The 19840-nt window shown below is 28.9% G+C and overlaps 1 protein-coding gene across 1 annotated transcript; it reads right to left on the bottom strand.

The window, feature by feature from the left end:
• Nucleotides 1-14746: 14746 nt before the first annotated feature.
• LOC124942307 (ATP synthase subunit a) lies at nt 14747-17289 on the bottom strand. Its single transcript, XM_047482787.1, has 3 exons — nt 17282-17289; nt 15929-16268; nt 14747-15867 (listed from the first exon to the last, which is right to left on the bottom strand). The coding sequence occupies exons 1-3, from the start codon at nt 17287-17289 to the stop codon at nt 15079-15081; spliced, it is 1137 nt and encodes a 378-aa protein (XP_047338743.1). The 3' UTR covers nt 14747-15078.
• Between the last annotated feature and the right edge of the window lie 2551 nt (nt 17290-19840).

The raw sequence follows: 19840 nt of genomic DNA, 5'->3' as shown, positions 1-19840 counted from the left end.
TGAATTGGTAATTCTTTCTCGAGTCTTTATTTATTATCTTTTTACCAGCAAAAATGATGTGCAGTTGTTTTTTATATTTTTAATAAAATAATTATTAAATTATTTTTTTTAAATGGGAATCCTATATATATATATATATACTTTCATTATTTGTCTTGATTTCTTACTATTTCGGTTAGATATGTAAATGGTTATTGTAGTACCCAAAAATTTATTGTCTCGGAAAAGTTTAAGGTTCGAGAAATTTCAACATCGATTTTTGTGTTAAAAATCTTTTAATAAAATATTATTTAAAAGATGTATTTTAATATTTTAAAATTAATTATAACAATAATTAATTTTTATGATTAATTTTAAATAATTTTTTAGATTTAAAATAATTAAATTATAATTTGATTATAAGAATTTTGTATCTTAAATTTTAAAAATAGTTAATTTAAAAGATTATTTATTTAATGAAAAGAGTCGTCAAATAATTTAATTTAAAATTAATAAAACATTTTGTATACGTATATAAACGTATATTTGATTAGATATTATTTTGAGTTTGTTGTTTGATGATACTAAAAAAAAGTTTTCGTAATAAATCTTTGTACCCGTTAAAAAACGGTCTCTAATTCATAAAAAGTTGGTTAATTATTTGAAAGTTTGTTTTTTATTATATTTTATTTAATCAATTATTTTTCAAGTTTTAGACATGTATGAGTTTTTCTTACATTTAAAATTATGAAATAATATTTAAATGTTAGTACATGCGATTGATGTCGAGAATTATTGAGAAAAACATCTGAAAAATATCACTGTAAGGTATTAAAATTTAAAAATAAATTCAAATAGAGCTTTATCTAAATATTTTTTTATAAAAATATCCTTAAAATATTTTGAAATTGATTTATATTTAAAAAAAAAGTTTAGGGTCTCAAATTGTTAAAAGCCAATTAGAAATTAAAAGCCCCAAACAAACAAGATTATTAGGTAGGTGTTCAGGTCGCGAATCGGGTCAAAATGCGGGGGTCTGGGTTGATTTTAACCCCGAAGTCAGTGGGTTTGAGCTCCCGGTCAACACAGAGGCTAAGCTTCAGTCGCGCGCGTTAATCCTTTGTAGGATGCAGAATTCTTCAATCAAGGTCGAGATTTCTCGCTCGGATGTGAGATTTCTCGGTCGGGTGTAGGGGAAGGCTGATATTCTTGGTCAAAAACTAAACCCAGGCAAAATCTTTAGTCGGATGCCTGGATTCCTTGGTCGGACGTCAAGAACACCGACTCTAGGTTTTTAGATTTTGATTGGAGCTTTCATCCTTCGATCGAAAGGCATGTGAAGCTTCATCTAATCCTAAAAATCATTTTTAACATCATTCCGGTGTATCAATCGATCTGGAAGACGTTTCATTTAATCCGAATAGTTTTGGGGGGAAAATGTGATTTTAGTTTTTAAGATTCAATTGGGTATAAAGAGTTTACCTATAGTTTTCTTATACATATTATGATCAAATAGAACCAAAACATAACATTGATTATTCATTTTGAATAATTTTAACTACATCTCAAAATATTTAATAGATTTTTTCAGTACTGTTTCACTAGTCGTTCGCTCGTTCACTTTGCTTTATTTTAACACTCATTGTTTAGGAACTCAAATAATTTACTATTTATATGGGTTTAATTTATATCATTTAAAAATTAATTTTGTATATATAACTTCAATATAATTAAATGACAATTAATTTATTATAAAAAAGTATTATAGAGTTAATAATTATACTATCTATTTATATTTATCATATATATATATATATATATATATATATATATATAATTCTTATTAATTTAAATAAGAGTAACCAATACAAAATTAAAATAACTAAAATAAGAAATTAGATATTAAAAAATACGATAAATTTGTAAAATTTTAAATTCTAATAATTAAGTAATTTTGTAAAATGACTTGAAAGATAAACTCGTTTGAATTACATAACAATGAGCGATAACAATTGAATGGTGTCAGAATAATCTTTATAACATATTTAGGAGGCAACAAACTGTGTAGTGATTAATAACCTCGAAAAATGTCATATCAATATTAAGTGATAACTCATAATTATTAAAAAAAAAAAAAAACACAATAGTGTTCTTTAATTTTTGAATAAATCTCATTTAGATGTGTATTACTAGCTCATTTAAATGTATGAATTAAAAAAAATTATATAAACATATATATTATTAAAAATTTGCTCAATTAACCTCTCACATCTTTACCGTTTAATTTATATATATATATATATATATATATATATATATATATATATATATATATATATATATATATATATATATATATATATATATATTAATATTTATCTTTAATAAATATTTTTTCTCACTTATTTTAATACTATGTCATAATTCTATTCAATTATTTATTTATGTATTTTATCAAACTAAATTTATAATAATTTTTTATTTTTTAATATAAACAAAGCTTGTCTTACCCAAAATTATTTAAATTTAAATATATTTGTATTTCAAATATTATTTTATTCAATATTTTTTTAAAAAATAAATTAATATACACTCAATTTTAATTTAAATAAAATTTAAAATATATTCAAAAATTATTTATAATATATATATATATATATATATATATATATATATATAAATGAATTGATTTACAAATACATAAGTCTAAATGATTTTTCTTCTTCAAAAAATATTTATTATTTATATAATTTTTTAAGTTTAAATATATTTACTCTATCTCAATTTTTAATATTATATATATATATATAATTTTTAGGTTTATTTAGATTTAAATTAAGTGGGTAGCAATCGAGGAAGAAGATCAGGCAGTTGCAATCGGGATCCTCGAACTGGAAAAAAACCAGACCGCGGTGGTGGTCGAGGTGGAGGTGGTCAAGGAGGAAGTCGACTACATCAAATTATGTTCGACGATCAATGTTAAAAGGGGAATCTTAAACCTTGTATTTTCTTTATGTATTTCATATTTATATAAAAATGTCTTATTCAATTTCTTGTCCTTAACTTAGTTTTAACATCATAAAAAATGAGGAAATTATTAGATTAAATTATATAAAAAAGAAATTAATTAAAGAGAAATAGTTAATTAAGGAAAAATATTTTAATTCACTAAAATGAACTTAGGTGAATTAAGTTTAATACGACATAGTTTTAATGATGTGTTTGTGAAAAAAACTAAGTTGTGTAAATTATATATGCGTAGGTACAACTCAAGAGACGCATGCCTTCATCAGAAGTGTTGTTTGAGCAAGCATGAGTAGACGTTTGTCACGTTTCGCTTCTACGGACGTGTTAGTCTGAAGAAGTGTGCGAGCAGACGTTTAGCTTCTACAGATGGGTTAGTCTAAAGAAGTGCGAAAGCAAACATCTAGCTTCTACAGACATGTTAGTCTGAAGAAGTGCGCGAACAGATGTCTTGCTTCATCAGACGTCTAGCTTCTACAGACGTGTTAGTCTAAAGAAATGCGCGAGCAAGCGTCTAGCTTCTGTAGACGAGTTAGTCTGAAGAAGTGCGCGAGCAGACGTCTAGTTTCTATAAACGTGTTAGTCTGAAGGAATGCGTGAGCAGACGACTTGCTTTAGTAGTCGTCTGAAGATGCGTTCGTCTATCTGCACAGCTCATTAGCATAACGACCTGTTGTGCTCGCTATCAGTCGTCTGTCAAGTCAACTTATCACGCTATAAATGCTTAAGTGCCATGTACTCTAATATTCCTCTAGTTAGCTGTACCTTCAAGTACACCACGTTCCAGCAAATATTCTACAGTACAATCCAGTACGCCACGATTCAACCAATATATTCTTATGTACGATCCCGTACACCTGACGTACGTCTAACGGATAGCTAACACGTATCCAAGTGGAAGATTCGACCGTTGCCCGACTTCAATATAAAAAGCGATCAGAGTACAACGACGAATCCTCTCTAGCTCTTTTGTGCAATCATTCGCTTCCGAATTTCTGTAATTACAAATTAAGAATTACCAAGCGCTGTGATTACTCTTGCTCTAAGTCTATTCTGTAATTCACCTACGGTTCTTTTTGAGTGAAATTTTAGCACTGTAAGTCGAACAAAAGTTGTTTATTTAATAGAGTGTTAGATAGAAGTTCAGATACAAGCAGTTGTTAAGTCCTATGATTCTGACCGAGTTTGTGTAGTTGCTATTTAAATCAAAGTCTTCTAGTGAAAACCTTTTAAAAACAGAAGAAGGGGTGACGTATAAGTTTTATCTCCAAATATCCATAAAACTCCGTGTGTTATTTCTTTTCTGCAATCTTCTGTTTTGTATTTGTCGCTTCAAATCGAGCAAGTATTTCCGCACTTGAATCCGTTCAAAAGCTTGCGAAGATTTATGAAGAATAGAAACAAATTTTCATCTCTAACAAAATTAAAATCAAATTGAAAGTGTTTTATTGAGTTCAACAATATTCAACCCCCTGCTATTGTTGTACCCGATTTTAACAGTCAACTATTTACTTTTTAAAATATTTTATAATACTGAATAAAATAATATTTGAAATACAAATTTATTTAAATTTAAATGAGAAATTTTGTGTTTATATTAACATTTTTATAAATTTATTTTAATAAAATAAATAAATAAATAATTGAATAGATTTATGACAAGTATTGAAAGAAGGGTGAAAAAAAATGTATTAAAGGTAAATATTAATATATATATATATATATATATATATATATTAATAAATTAACATGATAATAAGTAATAAAGGATAAATTTGTAAGATAAGTATAAGATTTAAATGAGATTTATTCTTTAATTTTTTTTACATACTTGTTATAGGCCTATAAGCATACCAACCGAACTGTTGGGAACCGACCGAACCGGAACTCATCGAACCACATCCAAATCAAACTGGTCAAATCGAGAAATTGACCTTCCGAAATAGCATGAAATGAACCCATTCGGTTCGGTGCATCAGTTCTTTGGTTGTAGAATTTTGCCGCTGACCGATTGTATTTAAGCTTAAATGTAGCTCTATAGATCCTTCATTCACTCCCCTTACGTTTCTTCAATTTCGACACTACAAATCGGGAGATTAACCTAGTAAATGAAGATGTCTCTTTATATTCGACTTCCTTCATCTATCGTGTCATTATTAATTGTTGCTTCATTCCATCTAATTTATAGAATTTGAGAGATTGAATTTCAATGTATTTTAGGGATTGAAGATTTAGGGCTTGAAGAAGAAGTTTTACATTAGCGCTCGAAGAGGAAGTTTTACTAAGAGAGAAACGATTCTTCTATTATAACATTATTATGTATATTGGAGGATTTGTAACCATCTTCAAGCTTTGGAGCAGTATGATCATATTTGAGTGCCTCATTTGAGATGTTTGGGATTTTGTTTTACGGTCTTTTTGATGTTTATTATTATTTGTTGTAGATTCTTTTAGTTTTTGTAGAATAATAAATTATGTTCATTTTTTATGATTTTAAATTAGATTAATAAAGTTAAATTTTAAAAGTTCTTAGTTTTTTTAAGACATATTTCTAAAACCGAATAAACCAAACCGACTATCAAACCGATCAAACCAAACCGACTAGTATACAGAAACGACTGCAAGCACTAAAAATCTACATCCCAATTTATAATATTAAATAATCTTTTTTATTATTTTTAAATAAATAAGATCTAAATAATTAACCCATGGCCGAAAACCTATTTAAAATAATTAATTATGATTAATTATTGTGCTAATTAATCAAATTAATTAAGGTTTAGGGCCAAAATAAAAAAAGTAAACTTATTTAGGATAAATGTTGTACCCATATTATCTCAAAATAGTTTTAAAAAAGTTAAAGGACAAAAGTAAATAATTTTAATGAATATTTGTATCCATTTCATCTAAAAAGAATTATTTATTTAAATCCTAAAAATATAAAAAAAAATTGGTAAAATATTTGTCATATTTATTTTAATATTTTGTCTATTTAAAAATATCAAAATTAAAGCCAAAATGGTAAACAAAAAATCAATTTCAAATAAATCCTTAAAGATTTAATAAAAATATATATATGTGATCCCGTGTGGCCGAAATTAAAGAAATTAGTTGCAACGCACGCCACTACCATCGGATAAGCGCTAGATTTTCATCTAACGCCCAAGAGAGAGCTGTGTAGCTGGTTGTAGCCAAAGCAACGCGCGCCCGAGCCACAACGGAACGGCTAACGCCCCAGTTAGCCAGGACTCTGACGGATTGTCCAAACGTAACTACGCCTGGATGAAACATAAACGGAACGCTCCAACGCGCTTAAAACGATGTTGTTTTGAGCGTCAGCTTCTTCTTCATCGCGACGCCGTCTGGATAAGGATGAAGAACTATGGACAATTTCTTCTTTTTGGAACGTCCTCCACTATCAACCATTCCGGCTCATTTAAAGCCCATAATGGTCACCCTACAATGGTGATCATTTATACCTATCAAAATAGGGATGAATCATCCATATTTCAATGACTTTGGCCAAGAATAGCCAAAAGTCATTAATGGCTTTTGGTCGATTCAGGCCACTACAAGTCTCCAACCGACTTAGATCAGCTATAAATAGACTTATGGATCATTCTGAAGCCAATGAACCAACTCATACCCTTCAAATCAAAGAAAATGTAAAAACCACAATTAAAGCTTGAAGCTTTAGGATTTTTCGAAGTTAATGTTTGAGGCCTTAAAGCTTGGATTTGAGCATCCAGAAAGCTTCTATAAGGATCAAGGAGTGTTCTTCAATCCTTGGTAAAGTTCCAATCACCCTCTAATTCATATTTACATTTTGAATTTGAAATTTTTATATTTCAAATTGCATAAGCTTATATGTTTGCAGTTTATGATGTTTTATGGTTGAAAATTCATCTCTAGACGATTTATAAACTATCTCGATAGGATAGAACCAATCAATCGATCTAAATAACAAAAACCTAAATTTAAAATTTCAAAATAAAAAACGGGTTTGTTGTTCTTGGGTTAATTTTGTTGAATCACAGCCCAAAAAGCTTTCTAACATGATTGTAATAATATTGGACAACTGTTTGGATCATGTTTAATCCATCTCAATCATGTTTGATCAAAATCAAAATTTTCAAAATAAAATGAAAATTTTGAATTCTTAAATTGGTCAAAACAAACAATTAGTGTTTTTATTTTGATACCAATCAAGTATATGTAGTATAACATATTTAATTCGTTGTCCCATATTTTTATTCCCCAAAATATATATATATATATATATATATATATATATATATATATATATATATAGTATAATGAAGCTATTAGATAACTCCTTACACTTCAAAACAACTTTAAACCAAAAACCCGATTTTTTATCACAAACTATTTTAAACAAATTGATCATTATCCAGGTCGATTGGTACCTTGAGATGATGATCAACATGTTCCTGGGAGCTTTGTGAGGCTACTCAAGCTCTTAGATCAAAGAATCAGAGCTAAACAAATGAATAACTCCTTGCACTTGGTGTTCTTGAAGATCGAGGCTTGTTAGCCTAGGATTGAGGATCCTCGGTTCGGACCGAAACCTAGGGCTGAGAAAATCGACATAGGACCGAGAGGTTCGACCGATGTTCTTGAACTAGGACCGTGAAATCCGACCAAGGATTTTTCATCTAGGACCAAGAGATCCAACCTAGGACCGAGAGGTCCAACCTTGGGACTAAGAATCCCTAACCCTATGACCAAGAGTCCTAACCTTGGGACCGAGACTCCCTTACCTTAGGGCCGAGATTCCTAACTCTATGATCAAGTGTTCTAACATTGGGACCGAGAATCCCACGCTTGGGATCGAGAGCTCCCGAACTCAGGATTGAGGGACATAGCCTAGAGCTAGCCCACAACTAAGAGATTTATACACCTCAATCGAAAAACTTAGCCCTATGCTAACTCAGGACCAACATGTTTTTACACCTAAACTAGTAACATTAGCCAAGGACCGAGAGTCCTTAACATCTCGACCGAGGGACTTTGGTCCTTAGACCGAATATCCCAAATCTCGACCGAGAGGTTCCTCAACCCGGACCGAGGGTCTTTTGACCTCGACTGACAAAAACGAACCCTATGCCTAGGACTCCGGTCCTAAGGCCCTTTTCAAAATCCAAAGTTATTTTATAATTTTGGGACTCAAATCATTTTCTAAAAATCCCAAAAAATTAGAAAATACATTTTAAATATTTTTGTGATATTTCCACAAAATATTTTAACAAAGGCTTGTTTGGTGTTTATTTATAAACCCTAATGCCTTTAAAAATAACTAATGTTCTTCTGATATTTCCTCCCTAGTTATCATCCGCAATAGGTACCAATATTTAAATATTGATGTTTCAATATTTTAAATAACGCTAAACCTAGAAGCATGCCTAAGACTAGAAGAATAAACAGTTAAAACTCAAACGTTATACAACCGATTTTTAAAAGCCAACTTTATAAGTAGAGACTGTTTTTAAAAACGGGTACAAGGGATGAAGCGCGAAAGCCCTTTCCCGGATATCACCAAACTACGAACTAAAAAAAACTCTAGTCAATATGTTTGTATACGTATGCCAATTTATATTGATTTGTAAAAATCAATTGGCGACTCTATTTCAAAATAAATAATGTTTTAAATTAATTACGTTTAATTAATTTAAACTAAAATATTTTCTAAACAATCATTATGATTTGATTATCATAAATTCCCGGATTATTTAAAATTGAAACCCAAAATTAATTATTTTAATTAGTTTGAAAATTTTGTTAGGAATCAGCGACATCATTTAAAAATAATGTTTTATTTTAATAGAAAGTTTCCGACACGCAAATTGAGGTTGAAATTCTCAAACTTCGAGTTTTTTCCGGATTGGAAATGAAGGGGGTTTTTCGGAAAATGAAGGGGTTTTTTTCGGAGGTTACGCCGACGATTTGTGATTTAGGCAAATCGACGTCAACAATTTGGTTGTACATTTCGGTCTATCAACCGACCGAACCGAATCGCTTACCTGCCTACTTTACCCTTGAAGAATGTTTGGTACGGGATATAATTAATGGATAGTAAATTAATTATTTTATACACCAAATTCATTCAATCCACTCTATTTTGAAAAGAAATAAAGCTTTATGCATTCTCCTATGGACTCTTTTATCCATACCTCTTTTACATCTCTTCAAGCAGAAAAAGAGCAACAATCTTGAGTTTTCTATTTCCGGTGAGACTTTAAACAAATGAGACTAGGTTCTCTCTATCTATCTTTGATTAGATTATTAATTTGTTAGATCCATTAATGATTATAGAAATATTATGTGGTCTGGTCTTGTTTGTGTAGTATAGTTCTCATATACTATTTTCTTAATTTTTCAGTTTTTCTTTATTGCATGCCCGATTCATTTACACAAATACATTTGTTTTGTGATATTTTGTCACAAGTAACTCTGTTTGCATTTGATATATAAAGTGTGATTGAACTTTTTTTAATGTAAAATGTGTAAAAATTGTAAATTTTTTAGATTGTACTGCAAGTTCTTTTTAGATCTCACACATTTTATTATTATGTTAGGTTTCAGAAAGTGACTATGATGTAGTTCACACAACATACTTGGCTAATTGCCCATTTTGGATATATTTTTCTCCCCTTTATTCTTGAAGATACTGTATTTGTACTCCTTTAAAATGTATATTTTGATTGTTCAAGTTAACTTTGGCAACTTCCAATTTCTAAACCTGATGTATGCTTAAAGTCCATTAAGTATTTAATATATGTGGGCGGATAGAGGATGAGAATGAGAATGAGAATGAAAGAATGACGTGTCATTACCTTATTGGATGGAAAAAGAAAAAAATGTGAGGAGAAAGAAAAAATATATAAATTATTTTATATTTTTAGTTGCACGCACGTTTCTCATTCCCTTTTCCAAATTTCTTTCCCTAATCATTTTTCTTAATATATAATAAGATAAATCATCTATATGGATTTAGTCAGACCAATTTAATTAAAGACTCACCCACAAACATTTAAATGGATGATGTTTGTTTTATAAGGAAAATTGACCGATGTTAAACTCGTAAGTCAACTTGTAAAATCGTCTAAGTTTGCAATTCAAGATAAGAAAATGGAGTCACTAGTGATAAAAAAAAATCTCAGTAGTTGACCCGGCCAACTCGTTAAAATCGTTGAAATTGATTAAACCTAAAATTTTGTTTATTTCTAAAAAAAATATCGAAATTTAAGCCAATTACTCAACTTCTGTAAAATTATTTCATATTCATTATTTGAAAATATAGGAAATTTGCACACTTTATAACTTTTTGGACGATATTTTTAATTGAAAAATAGAAAAACTTACATTCACTCTATAACTCTCCAATATATGAATATAATAGTGTTTTTGCAGTTTTTATTTCAGATCTTTTAATTTTATTAATAATAAAATATAATTTATTTATATACTACTGTTAACCTATTAACTATTATAACTAATATTAAGACGAATATTTCAAATATATAATTGTTAGTATATAGGATTTAAATTATAATTAATAATAAATTTTACAGTTATAATTAATATTAATTTGGTTTAAATTAAATTATTTATATATATTTTATATATTAATTGAAATATTAAATAAATTATAAATATGTTTAGAATGATTATTATATATTTTGAATGATTTTTATTTATAAAGTTTAAAATATTTTGAAGATTTATTATTTTATAGTTAAATATTATTTGTAAGGTAAACTCTTATGAGTTAATATTTGAGTTTACAATAGTCTGACAATTTTAATTAAACTTTTCATTTTTAAAGTCTTGTTTGACTCTCTCTATTATATGTTTCTTTTCTCCATTAAGAAAGAATAGTAAATTAATATTCTCAAGCCATAAACCCATTAAAGTATTTGTGAATTAGTTTTTAATTAAAGAACCCATAACAATAATGGACCAACCCATATAAATGATTTATCTTATTATATATTAAACACTTAATGTGTTTTAGGTTTACATTCTCCTACTACTCATAAGTAATTAATATAATTTTATTGTGCACATAATATAAGATAAATTCATCATAATGTCATAATTAAACAAAGAAACTAATACAAATCATAACGGTTGAAGGACATAATCCCTTCTATCACATACGAGCTCTACACATAATCGAACTTATCATGAAAGAAGGCATAAATAAAGTTCAACAATAATGCCTTTCTCATAGACAATAAATCCGGTTTAATTCACATAATTCATTATATATATATATATATATACAATAATGTTATGATTTTTTTTTTTAATTAAAGAATGACTCACACATACTTTAATGAATAGTGTTTCTTTTACTATATAAGAAAGGTTGACCCTATCTTTAAAATATGTTTCTTTCTCTCCATTAAGAAAGAACAATAAGCAAATCTTCTTAATAAAGGAACAAAAATAGGTAGAGGCACAACCTTCGGACTAATAGCATAAAGATCGGGTTATGAGTCGATTTATGTATTATTGTTTTATGATCGGTAAAAATCATATAGTTAAAAAATTCTTAACAATAATGATTTTAAACTTAAGTTTCACATTTTCTAAGTATCGGACCATTAGTTTAAGAACATGATTTTTCAAAAATATGATTTCATATATATAAATATGAATTCGGTAAGTTTCTTTAATATAAGCGTTCATGGCAGCCAAGCTACATAAAGAGGAAGGAGATGGAATATTAATAATAATTAAATAATATATATTATTATTAAGTTAAAGATTGAGTCAAAATTATCATTAAAATATTAATATATTATATATAATTTATTAATATGTAAATATTTGGCTTCATCCTTAATAAATAAAAATACAGAAGATATAGTTATTGTTTCTTTTAATTATGAATTGATGGGCTGTAAGTATTAATATATTAGTATAAATATTAATATATTATTATAAATAATATATTAATATATAAGTATATTGCTACATCCTTTGAAAGAAATATTGAAGTTTTTGGCCGCTTATGAAAATAAATTAATTATATTTAAACAATAAGGATTTGTTTGATGATGATAGATAAAAGGTAATATTTCTTCTATTATTATTATTATTATTATTATTATTATTATTATTATTATTATTATTATTATTATTATTATTATTATTATTAAGGGTCTATTTGAAAAAACTAAAATTTATAACATTTAAATTTTAATGAATATAATTAATGTGATTTGTTAATCACTATAGTGATTTGACTGGAAAATTTATTTACATTTTAAATTATGTTATTGATTAATATGATAAATATATTATGAATAATTTGTTAGTCACTAAATGACTAAATTAAAAGATTTATAAATATCAAATTAATCATAAAAATAAAAAGAAAGAAGATTACGTCTCTTCTTTATTTTCAAATAGTAAACCCTTATTTAAAAAATTTATAAAAAGTTTAAATATTTTAATAAATATAATTAATGTGGTTTGTTAATATTAAAATGATCTGACCGTAAGATTTATATATTCATGGTAAATAATGGTATTATTTTAATTTTGATATCAGTAATATGAATAATCGGTTAGTCACCAAAGTGACCGAATTAAAAAGTGTATAGATATCAAATTAAAATAAAGTCAATTACTCATGTTTGTTTTTGAAAATACTGGGTTCCGCAATTCTTTCGGAGTGCGACTAATCTCCGTGGGTGAACACATAGTCGCAAATCTACTCAACTAATTACTCATTTTATGTGATGTCAATAATAAAATGACATTAAAATTTGTCATGAGCACATCGACATTCATATATAAAATATTATGGTCAATCAAGGTTGATAAATTATTTTATAACTATGAAGATTATGGTGATGAATTAATATAACTTTATTTGATATACTTAATATATCTCAAGATGATAAGTATATTTTTTTAAAGTATTTTAATTATCAATTATGTGAAATTATATTGGGCATCATTTATGATGTTATATTGATGTATCACCCAAAAGGAGAACATCAATATACACATCTGAATCTAAATTAAAGTTAAGTTACTCAAAGTTAATGTCTGAGTATAAATTTTGCAGCATCTGTTCCTATTTCTCTTCATTCGCAGGCAATGTCTATTATTAAGTTTAATGAACTAAATTTCTCAAAATAATGTAAACAAGTCCAATTTCATCTTGGGATTTTAAATATTGATTTGTCACTTTTAGGTGAGAAATCAATTGTTTTAACTAATATAAATAGTGCTTAATATATATCTTTATATAAAGCTTGGGAGAGATCTAATCGACTCAGCTTAAGCTTAATGTTTATGCAAATGAGTGTGAAAAATAACATCAAGTCCACAATAGGATCGAGAATTCGTCGCATCCCGACTGAGAGCTCCTCGCACCCCAACCGGGGATCCTTAGCTTAGAACTGAGAACCTATCACACCCGACCAAGAGCCTCCTCTTGCTCCTCGACCGAGGGATCTCGGCCCAGGATCGAGGAAAACAACACCCTACACCGAAAGGACCGGTCTTAGGCCCTGTTTTGTTGGGATTTTAAATTTCAAAATTTTTTATTTTTATTTTGGAACAACAAACCATTTTCTAAAAATATAAAATCAATTATTTTGATAAGGGCCTATTTGAGATTTATTTTTAGATTCTAACACCTTAAACTAATATTTCTCAGGTATTTTCCTCAACAACTATCGACATCAATCTTAAATATCAGCATTTAAATATTATTCAATAATTTTAAAATATGTGCATTTCTAGGACTTGAAAAATAATTTATTACATAAAATGTAATAAACTAATTTTCAAAAGTCAATATTTTATAAAGTAGAGACCGTTAATTAACGGGTACAGAGGATATAGTGCAAAAGTCATTTTCCGAGTATCACTAAACACAGAACTTAAAAGAATCTCTAGTCAAATATACGTTTATAGACGTATATTCTTTTTATTGATTTTCTAAAAATTAATTGCCGACTCATCGAATAAATAATCTTTTAAATTATTTATTTTTAATTAATTTAAAATACAGATTTCTTTAATAAATTTATAAATTGATTATTTCAAATTTAAAATATTATTTAAATTTGATCAAAAATTCATTATGATTATAATTAATTTCAAAATATCGGGACATATTTATATAAATCTTTTAAGCTAATATTTTATTAAAAAATTCAATCTCGAGCTTTTTTTGAAAAGAGATTTTGGGATTACAGTTACAAACAATTTTGTCTATATTTTTGTGTGAGTGTATTTAGGATTTTCTGAATAATCATTTTGAGATTTAAATAATTACTAACATTTTTCTATATAATTGTTTAATTTATTTAAGTCCTATATTTTAATTATTTTGGGATCATGAATACAATATTTTTCTTAAATAATTATTTAAGTCATTTTCATTTTCTTAATAAGTTTATAATTTGTAGAAAAATATTTTAATGAATTGAGATTATTTGAATTCTTTTTTTATAAATTAGGTAAATTAAATTTTAGTTTTATAATTTAAATGTTGATTTACAATCTATATACATCAGTATCTATTTATGGATATACCTTGTATGATATATATGTCTCATTTAATTTTGTAATCCATGTCTGTATGAATTAATAATGATTTGTTTGAATATTATATCTAGCATTCTTGATGATATTTTTTGACGATGACCGAGAAGAAAGAAGGTTGAATCGGCTCCAAGCCCCTAAAAATAAATGAAAAGAGTTCGTTTCTGCCTCAATAATTGTAAATGGATCGTCCAACTGGAAATGATAACAGAATGCATAGGTCATTAGAAGGAGTTCCGGCGGATAAATAGAGTATACCACCTTACTTATTATTTCCTCTATGAGGGAGAAATTAAATGGAAGAACCCGAAGATATGTGCAAAACTCTCATTTTGGTTAGCCAAGGAAAATGACTCGTGGTAAAGACAAGATAGACTTTGACCAGACGTGCTCGGAATCTTTTTTATTTTTTTCTTTCGATCCGGGGGAAGTTCTCGCTCCTGAACTTCGTAAACTCAGTAAAGCTAAAGCTCCTCGCTTTTATTCAATTATAAAAAAATAACCACTTTGATGGAGATTTGTAGCATCATTCAAGTAAATACAGATTGAGATCGTAGAAACATGAGCTTGTAATATAGCTACACCTAATTCCAGACCGGTTAATGCAAGAACTATAAAAAAAGGACCAAGATCCGCTATGAAATATAAAAGATCATTCATACATAGCATAGTCCAAGCGAACCCACTTAAAATCTTTACTGAACTATGACCGGCCATCATATTAGCAAATAAACGTATTCCTGAGCTTAATGCGCGAAAACAATGAGGGATTAGCTCAAGGAGTACTAAAAAAGGTGCTAACGGCAGTGGGACTCCTGCGGGTAATAAAAAGCTTAAAAAATGAAGCCCATTTCTTTGAAATCCCACTATAGTAATGCCAATAAAAAGAGAAAATGAGAGACCCAAAGTAATGAGAAAATGACTTGTAACTGTGAAGCTATAAGGTATCATACCCTGGGGATTACGAAATAACGAAAAAGTAAAAGTGACCAAGATGCGAGGGAAAAACTTTTGTTTAACATTTCCTCCAAGACCACCTATTTGTTCGTTTACCAGGTTTAGCACGAAAGAATAAATAAGCTCTACCAAGGATTGCCAAGCATTTGGTACTGAGTTTCCTCCTCCGTTTTTAGTAACAAAATGAACCAGAAGTAGGACCAAACTGAGAGTTAGCAGCATAAACAAAGATGGATTTGTGAATGAGAAATACAAGTTTCCTATATGAATAGGAAGAAATGGGAGAATAGCAAAGGGGAAACATCCAATATACTCTCAAGTTCCGGGTCGCTCAACATACTTTGGAACAGTAGATCCTGTAAGCGAACTTTACTTGAGAGTATTTGGAGTTCGAAGAACTCATTGGAGAGTTGTTCCGGTAATGATTTAGATTAATGGAGTTATCTAAATTTTCCCGTACTATGCTTTCATACTCTCCAGGGTTGAGTTGTGGCGGTACTCCATGAGCTAGTTGGGACTCCAGGGCCCGTATACGCGCAAAGAGCTCCGCCTCCACATCGGAGTTTTGCGCTCGCAAATCTGAAAGGGGTGTTTGTGCCCCCGCCGAAGATTCCAGCAGCACATCGATCTCGAAGGAACTTTCAGTCCAGCTGGAGCTTGATTCCAACGACTCGAAAGCGAAACAGAGCCAACCCAGTGGCTCTATGTGCCAGCTGGTAAATAATTTGTGCCATATTAATAAATAGACAAAAGAGACAATAAGCCGGACTAAGGGTCGTAAAAGAGCTGACAACATAAAGTCCAAAATTCGTTTTATTACTCTCCCCGGTCCAATATTTGTGATCGAGCACCAGTGATTTCGTAGCAGCATAAACAAAGATGGATTTGTGAACATATTGATTGATTAAATTGAATTCCCTCCAGACAGCTTTACTCCGCTGTAGTAGTAGTGAAGTTAGTTACTTTTTTGTTGGTTGTTGACCAACTACAAGCTTGGGAGTCTTTGGGCGGTCCGACTTAAGTCAAGACTGGTTTACCTAGCAAGAAAACTCCTGCGGCGCAACGGCTTTCGCGCTAGCGCGCTCAATCCGTTGCTTGTTCTCTCGCTGCACACTTTATATATTCATTTTCGACTGCATGCTATCTCCGATAGAGCAATGGGAGGTTCACCACGCACCGCACTCAATTCAATGATCAAGCAAATAAGCAAGACGAATCGATTTTATTTCTATACTCAATTACGTAAGAAGGGCTCAAGCACATATATATAGAGGTGCAAAGGACAGATACGCCAGTGAGAATTACTAAAATCTGCCTGCGGTATTCCACTCTTTCAATCAAATACCGCTACGAAAAACTTTATTGAATTAGATGGCTCTCCTCTAATTCCATGAATATATTCAATCCATTATATTTTATAATTTAGATTCCACAAATACATGGAAATTAAATTTAAAATTAAAGTTAGCATAGTAGGACAAATTTAACAAAAGTTTAAAATCAAATAAAATGTAAAATGTAAAAATATATTCTAAAAGACCAAAATTATAGTCTCTAACTAGACGGGTGTGTGGAGCGTGGACATAACACCTTTTTTTCACGTATAACCAAGCACTAAACTCAATAATAAAATTTCTAAATTTTTTTTTGCCTTACACAAAAAAATATTTTTCTTAAAATTTACCATTTATTTTTAATCTTGATTGAGATTCGAAAAAAAAAAAACCTTTCCATTTATTTTCAAAAGAACAAATTCTTTAAACGATGCCATCCAAGTTGAGCAGTTATGTGTACAGTAATCACCTCGAAATATGATCTTACAAGACATGTAAGATCTAAATTTAAATAAAATATTTTTTATTCAAAGTTAACTTAAATATAATTTAAATTTAGATATATAGTGTTATTATATTATTAATATAGTTAAATATAAATTTGTTTTTTTAAAAGCTTTTAAATTATATATATATATATATATATATATTAATATATTTTTTTAATTAACTTTAAGATAGTTTAAGTGATAAAATGGTTCCTTAAATATAAATTTATTATTTTTAAAATCTTTAAACTATATATATATATATTATTTAAATTATTTATATTAATATATATTTAATTATATATAATTGTTATATAAAATTATAATTATCAATATGTTAGGTCATTAAATTGATAATTGGATATTGCAATTAATGAAAGATTTTCAAATAACAATGAAAAAAAAGGCATTTCCTCGTCGTAAAATTTATAACTGCTTAAACAATATAATACAATCCAAGGTAGTAATTTTACATTAGATATCAACAAAATAATATAAAGATTAAAAGCAAAATATTTATAGTAAAAGTAATATGATTAAGTAATAAATCATCATTTCTATCATATAATAAATCAAATATTGTTTTTGGACTATTAATTTTTTATTTTTACCATTTATAATTTAATATATATTTATCAAATATATTATAATTAACTAACTTGACAAAATGACCCTAATAGTTGATCTATTTGCATCCGTGGTCGTCCGATAATTTAAATTGATCTGGTGACCAGTTTATTTTTTTTGGACGAAAATACCTTTTCGTGTAACGCGAAGAGAATTCGCGTTTCGCGAAATGATTTTTTTTATATAAATACTCATTTTTTTTTTCATTTTTTTATTTTCTTTCTCCCTCTTTTCTCTCTTCTCTCTCTTCTATCGACGGCGGCGGCGAAACCCTAACCCTAAACGAACACATTATATAGATCGATGATGAAAACTCGTTCTAATATCAGGTGATTGGATCGATTTATGTTATTATTTCCATTATATTAATCTTTAAACCCTAAACCATTAGGTTTTCTTATTGTACATCTTATTTTTCATCTTGGTTGTTGATGATAATGTTTGCAGTTGATGATACTCTGATTTGGTTTCGTTTCAGGGAAGATTTATTTGATTCTCATGACTGGTATTCCCGTTACGCGAAGGACTTCTAATTATCTCAACATTCTACTAATAGAAATTATCTCGTTAATTGGATGGATGAACCCAGTTGTGGTTTGTTTATTTGAAAGAGATTGATTAGATTGTTTGTTCAATAAGTATTAATCCATTGATGAAATTTGTCTTAGTTGATATGATATGAGTTAGTCTACTACGGTGGTTATATTAAATGGTCTTGATACAGGTTGGGTGAACCAGTTTACGAATGCTGAAGATACTACTGTAGAAATTGCAGAAACCACTGTATATAGAGTAAGATAGATAATATTAATAGCTTGTTTGCTTGTTGGCTGCATATGGTCATTTTTTGTTGCCTTTTCAGTTCAGGCAGACTAAAACGGAGATTGTCTCAGCTAGAAAATTTGCTTATTGGTTCCTTGTTAATGTTGCTGCTCCAAACTCACCAACAACTTCATCGGATTCACCGGGCAATTCAAATAGAGGAAGCCCTAGATTTCAAGGTACCTGGTTCAAGAACCTTATTTCCTCCCCTACTAAACCCACAGATAATAATAATAGCTCGGGGCTTGAACAACAAGAGAAAGTTCTTCTGCGAGAGAGAGACCCGCATGTGTCAATTCATCATTCGCCGAATTTGAACACATAATAATTACATCTCTTGTATTCTCGTCATGTGTCCATACTGCATCATTTCTTTTGTTTGTGTGTTGGTCATTTTTTAGAACAACCATGTTATCCTCAACTACCAAAATCTAATTTGTTATGTACAAGAGTTTCTTTTAGTCCTGAAATGCATCGGTTACCTATTTGTCCCATTTTTTTAATGTAATAGCATATAGTTAACTTCTATTTCTCAACAACATTAAAATGAACATTCTGGGAATTGTTAGAACATTATGTAATAGGAACACAAAGAGTTTGTTTACATTGACAACCAAAAGTAGCATTTTCCCCCCCCAAAATAAACAATGTCAAGAAAGAAACATGTAAACAACCTCTATGTACACATCTTTTAACAGTAATTTGCCACAAAACAATGAGCAAAGAGAATGACAAATGTAGAGAACCGGTTCATCTTAACCATGAAACACTCTGTTGAAGAAATAACTATCGACATGAACATCTTCCGTAAGATGGAGTGAAGCAACCGCTTGTGAAGCAATGAGTCCGTCAAATATTTATGCTCATTCCAAATCTCTTCTCCTCCTCCCATCAACATATACTGGATATTGATGATTCTCCAATAATAGGTTGAGGATGATTCTCCTTCAAACAAACAAACCACAACTGGGTTCATACATCCAATTAACGAGATAATTGCTATTAGTAGAATGT

This window comes from Impatiens glandulifera, chromosome 1 (genome assembly GCF_907164915.1).
Source record: "Impatiens glandulifera chromosome 1, dImpGla2.1, whole genome shotgun sequence".
In the NCBI taxonomy this organism is placed as follows: Eukaryota; Viridiplantae; Streptophyta; class Magnoliopsida; order Ericales; family Balsaminaceae; genus Impatiens; species Impatiens glandulifera.
Note: the sequence above shows the minus strand (reverse complement) of the source record. Positions and strands in the feature narration are given on the sequence as shown.